This window comes from Halyomorpha halys, unplaced genomic scaffold (assembly GCF_000696795.3).
Source record: "Halyomorpha halys isolate HHAL.00 unplaced genomic scaffold, Hhal_1.1 Scaffold2445.1, whole genome shotgun sequence".
NCBI classification, from domain to species: domain Eukaryota; kingdom Metazoa; phylum Arthropoda; class Insecta; order Hemiptera; family Pentatomidae; genus Halyomorpha; species Halyomorpha halys.
Window position 1 is genome coordinate 42272 of NW_027112579.1, and position 5600 is coordinate 47871.

General features: G+C 31.6%; 1 protein-coding gene across 1 annotated transcript in view; it reads right to left on the bottom strand.

The window, feature by feature from the left end:
• LOC106691520 (uncharacterized) overlaps positions 1-2229 on the bottom strand; it is a gene marked incomplete at its 3' end in the record, with an annotated part of 41504 nt that extends 39275 nt beyond the window's left edge. The window contains exons 1-2 of the mRNA XM_014437316.1: positions 2112-2229; positions 1791-2009 (exon numbers count right to left, since the gene is read on the bottom strand). Of these exons, the coding sequence (XP_014292802.1) occupies positions 1791-2009; positions 2112-2229 (337 nt within the window). The remainder of the gene's footprint in view (positions 1-1790; positions 2010-2111) is intronic.
• Between the last annotated feature and the right edge of the window lie 3371 nt (positions 2230-5600).

The following is a 5600-nucleotide window of genomic DNA, read 5'->3' on the forward strand; positions in this document are numbered from 1 at the left end:
TATATATATATATATATATAGCAGAAAATACTGAATTTCATAAAACCTATTTAATTCCGACTACTGAAGTGGTTTTACAATTAATGTACTCCGAATTTTCTTAATATTTTACCTTTATTCTTAAGTCTTACAAAGTTTATTAATCGAAATATTGAATTTCTTAAATGCTACTTGTAATAGCCCTAATTGAAAAACTCAACTAATTAAAATTCCGCAAGTATCAGGATCAGTAACTGCGTAGGCAGCAGGGATGTCCTCCAAAAATGACAGTTTTCCACTTCTTACAGAAAGCCCACGTAGCTGCGAAATTAAACTCATTTTGTTGCAATGTTTCAAGGAAATGGCCTTTTACTTCTAATATTCTATAAAATAATAAGTAGATTCTGAAAGCAATTTTTTAGCAATCAATTAGAATTAATTTCATGTTTAAACAAGTTATTTTCAGACTAGTTTAAAAACCAAAATTAAGGTAAAATAAATTCGAATATTCCAGAACATATTTTTATTTTACGAGTTAAGTTTAATGGAAATAAATTTTATTCAAGCCAAGTTTGCTTTGTCAAGTTGTCATAATATTTATTATTTCATTTATTTATTGTGGTTTACAATTTTTTTAAAATGTTTGAAATTGGAATATACACGCCATGATAAAAAAAATATAAGTTGTTGAAACTGCACCGAAAAATTAAATCTTAAAGCTATTATTTATCGAGTCAGGGCAAGTGCGAATTAAAATATAGAAAGTTTTACTTTGGAAGATTATTGATAGTTAAATTTTGAAGGTGGAAATCTTAATCTTAAGCTTTGTCAATAAATATTGCATACTGTTCCTCTCTAAAAAAAAAAAAAAACTTAAAATAATTATTTTGTCCATTTTATAGTAAACAGCCGATTACATCGAGAATCGAAAAAGGAGACAATAGAGGATTTCATCTAAAAAAGGTTCATGAAGTTCCACTCCCAGTTACCAAGTAAAGGAGCAGTGGCCAAAAACCTGGGGAAACCCAACCACAACCCGAAGACTACTGCTGGACATTCTGTTATAACTTCTACATTTATCAGTTCTGTTATTGTCACTTTAAAATTTTATTTTCTCTTTTCATATTTTTCTTAAATTAACTTTCTTTATTTTTCCATTAAAAGTCGATTATTTATTTTGTTCAATTCATAAATTCCATTGCTTTTGTTATTAACTTTACTTCTATCTTTTATTAAGAATTATTTTTATAACGTGTATTTGTGTGTAGTTAGTCTTTTTTATGAGAATATACCCCCTTCTCCCCATAACCACTTGTTAAAAAAATATATACCTTTTGCATTAACCATATAAGGCCCGCGAGGCTGATAATACCCGATGTGGTATTAAAAAAAATGAATACAAAAAATATTAGATTCTAGCAATTTTCACGTGCATACGCACTTACCCTAAAGAAATGGCGTTAGAGCCTTTTTTCTCTTTTCGCTGTGCTTTTCTTGGACTGAAAAAGAATTTGCGGCACAATTATCCTACATAGAGGTTAAGTATGTTTATTGAAGAAATATATTACTGATAGATGCTACTTTAGTTTTAGTTGTTTTTATTTAATTTTTTTTTATAATATTTTGAAAAATTACCAATGCTGCACCTAGCACAAGAAATGTTATGCATTCTTGAATTGCTTCGTTACAAATTTTACCAAAAATCTTCTGATATTTAGAACAATCATTTTGAAAATTATTATAACTGAACTAAATTCGATTAAAAATTATCTATTGCAATTAAACAATTTAAAAACTTACTGTTTACTTACCAGTTGGTTTGTCTTTCCACCTAACGATTCCTTGGATATCGACGTCTAGCAAGGAGTCCGGCACGGGGTGTCCCTTGACGTTGGTGGAAACAGAGAACACTGCAGGTACTGCGTCTCCGGTATTTACGAAGGCTGCCACCTTAGTCAAGATGTCGGGAATCGAACCCACCCTGACGGTGAGTCGGACGTCTAGTACTGGGAAGTACAAGCAGCGAGCACCTGCAACGAAAGGAATTGAATTAGGATATGAAAATATATTACTATACATCAGTAAATAAAATTATTGCTTGAGAGTGTATACGAATGTGTAGGTATACCTACTACAAGAACCTAAACCATGAGTCCATTGATGACTTATCGTGCGCCCGCCATAACCAGTACCAGCGATCACCATAGAAACTTTTTTATGGACTTTAGATTCGCAAGTATTTATTAGCATATTGCATACTTTTTTTTTTACTTTGTAACAACGAAAGTACGGACGTTTTGTACTCATGTAACAAAAACAATATGTGTGCCCTCAGAACCGAAAACTCCTTCGCATTTTACGATTTAGTTATCAAGGAACACATTTGGACCCACATTTATGCTCAGGTACAATCCATCGAACCGTCAATCTAATTTTAATTATGTTTTTCAATTCAAAATGAAATTTTTAACTATCGATTTAATTAGATTTCGTTAGCTGGTTTCGCTTACGCTCCAGTGGCATTTATATTTCAAAAAGTACTTTAAATTTACATTTTATATTTTATATTATACAAGGGCAATAGTAGTAATAATATAACTATGGAGGGCTATCTGCAGGAGTAGATTTGAGATTGAAGAGTCTCATGAATCGCTTTATAAGATTTATCTTTGGGTTTACATACGGAGTTGAGCTTTGGGGCTCCACTAAACCATCAAATTCCTCCAGAATCCAATCCTTACAGTCCAAAATCCTTCGTAAAATCCTTAATGCTCCTTACTTTGTCAGAAATCGAGTCATCCATCAGGACCTCAATATGCCATATGTTGCCGATTTGGCCAGAACCAGATACCGTTCCTTCCATAATAAACTTCTCAACCACCCAAATCCACTTGTTTCTAACCTGGCTTCTCCTTCATTACCTAATAATCCACCTAGGCGTCTGAAAAGAAAAGGCCTCGAGATCTTCTTCTCTAGAAATGTTATTGGAGTTCTATCAGTGGGTAGATTCTCCACATGTTTTTATCATGTCACTATGTCACCTACAACAAATTTACTTGTTGTATATATGTGTATACAGTTGTAAATATCAATAAATAAATTATTAAAAAAAAAATCTTTGGGTTTCCAAGGCGCTTTCAAGTCTCCCGCTATTATGCCAAGTTGAAGTGGCTCTATCCAACTTCCCGAAGGCAATACCTCATTGGTGTTTTCCTATTCCAAATTCTCAAAATCAAAAACCTGGTTCCTTAATCTCCTCACTCTTCGTTCATCCATCCACTCATTAAACACCAGATCCCAACCGACTGATTTATATATGCCCTCCTATAGAACCGCAAATCCTTCGTCATGCGTGCAACCTCCTTCTGGACCTCACTTCCCATCTCCATTCGCCAATCCTAATCCTTTATTTCCTTTAAACAACACCTATTCCTCCACTTATTGTATAACCAAACCTCCGCATCATTGTACACAAATAAATTAGTGTATACTGATTAACGATATAAACAGTAGCTAAGCCAAGATCCCAATGTAATGGAAACTTTTAAATGCTTGCCAGACAAAAATCTTAATGTTTGAACCAAGTATTTATTCTTAGAGGTAATATGTCCCAGAATAAAATTATTTTTTCATTTCATTTCAATATAAAACCTTTGGATTCCCATTCCAAGATGAATAAAAAAATAAGGCTTCTTTCTTAGTAGATTTATAATGCATGGTAAAATATATGTTCAATATGAAGTAATCTACCATCCAGAAAGGTCGAGACAGTTATAAACTTAAAATTATTTCCATTTTTTTTCTCAAAAAGTTTGGCAATATTATCAGAGTCCAGGATTGACAAATAGCTTGATACTGTCAATCAATATAGGTCTGAGGAGTGCTCTACTGTTCTTTTAAAATATAAATTTACAGTACTTTTTTCAGCCTTTTTTGCAATATAAATGCCACTGGAACGTAAGCGAAAGCAGCTAACGAAATCTAATTTAATCGATAGATAAAATTTTCATTTTGAATCAAAAAATATAATTAAATACTTACAATTAAAAAAAACAATCAGAGTTACTTTATTTTAGTTAGTTAATTAGAGAAAGGATAAGTTAATTTAGAGAAAAAAAAATAAGCATCAGGAATCTTAGATGACATTTTAAGATATAACCTGTCTAGATAGATAAAACATGTGTTATATTCGCTTATTCAGGGATAAAAAAAATATAAGAAATGTATCATTTATTCACTGATCTATCCCCAAACATATACAAGATTTATAATGCATGGTCAATATATGTTTAATATGAGAAAATCTACTATCCAGGAAGGTCGAGTCAGCTGTAAACTTAAAATTATTTCTGAATGGAATATAGTTAAAAAAAACTCAAATAGTAGATAATTATACTATTTTACTGAGCCAACGTTTCGCCCCACGTTGCAGAGCTTCGTCAGGGCTAAAAACGATACAAACACTATAGTTACAAAAAGGAAAAAAGAAAAAACATAAGTGTAAAATAACAGGGGTATAAAATGAAAAGTAAGATATAATAAGAAAAATTAAAGGTTGTAAATAGTAAATGAAAAGAGTAATAGCAACAGATAGATAAGAGAAGAAATATTAAAGAAAGTACAAATAAAGAGATGAAAAAAAAAATACAAATTAAATGATGAGACAGAATGCATACCTGATTTGACGGCAGTCAAAGACAAAGTGACAGTTTGTATTGGGAGGAGTGGGGATGGCAGTTATGCCACAATAACGAAAATAATTTGTAAAGTAAAAGTATAGTAAAAAAGTATATAAATTAGGTGAACAATAAATGGTAATATACATAATAGGGGGAAAAGAAATATACCTAATAGGGGGAAAAATATTAATAAAAAAAAAAAGTCTGGCAATGCATAAATCTAAAGTCATCTGTAGATTAATAATGAGAAACATACTTCATTAAATCGATTATTTATAACGCTTAAGGTATTAGAAAAAATATATAATGATTAGAAGCCACTACGCCATGAATATAAAGTGGTAGGGGACCCTCAAGATGTGAAAGTGGTTGGAGCACTGCGGATGTGACAATCACCAAGTCAATAACATTTCTTCCTTCCTTTCAATGCAATTTGCTACCACTTGTAAAAGTCAAAGGGTCTCAGATCCTATACTTTGATTTATATACATATAAATTCGTAATTTTCCCCAATTAATTCTCTGAATTAAATATGGAATAATAAAAATAATATATTAACCAATTCATAAAAAAGAAAAAGATTTTATTTAAAAACATTTATTCATTGCTATTTACAGCTGTACATTATAATACATTTAGAAAATCTGATCTAAGTTAAATTGGAGTGTTGAGAAACTACCCATTGATAGCACTCTAATGACATTTTACATTAGCTGGTCTCGTGGCCATCTTCTTTTCAGGCGCCTCGGAGGATTGTCAAGAATGGAAGAGGATGCAAGATTAGAAACCAGGGGTTTTGAGTGGTTAGAGAGTTTATAATGGAAGTAGTGATATGGAGTTATCAGGAGTTATCTGGTTCGGGCTAAATCGGTTACATAGGGAACATTAAGGTCTTTATGTATGATTTTATTTGTGACAAAGTAAGGAGCATTGAGGATTTTA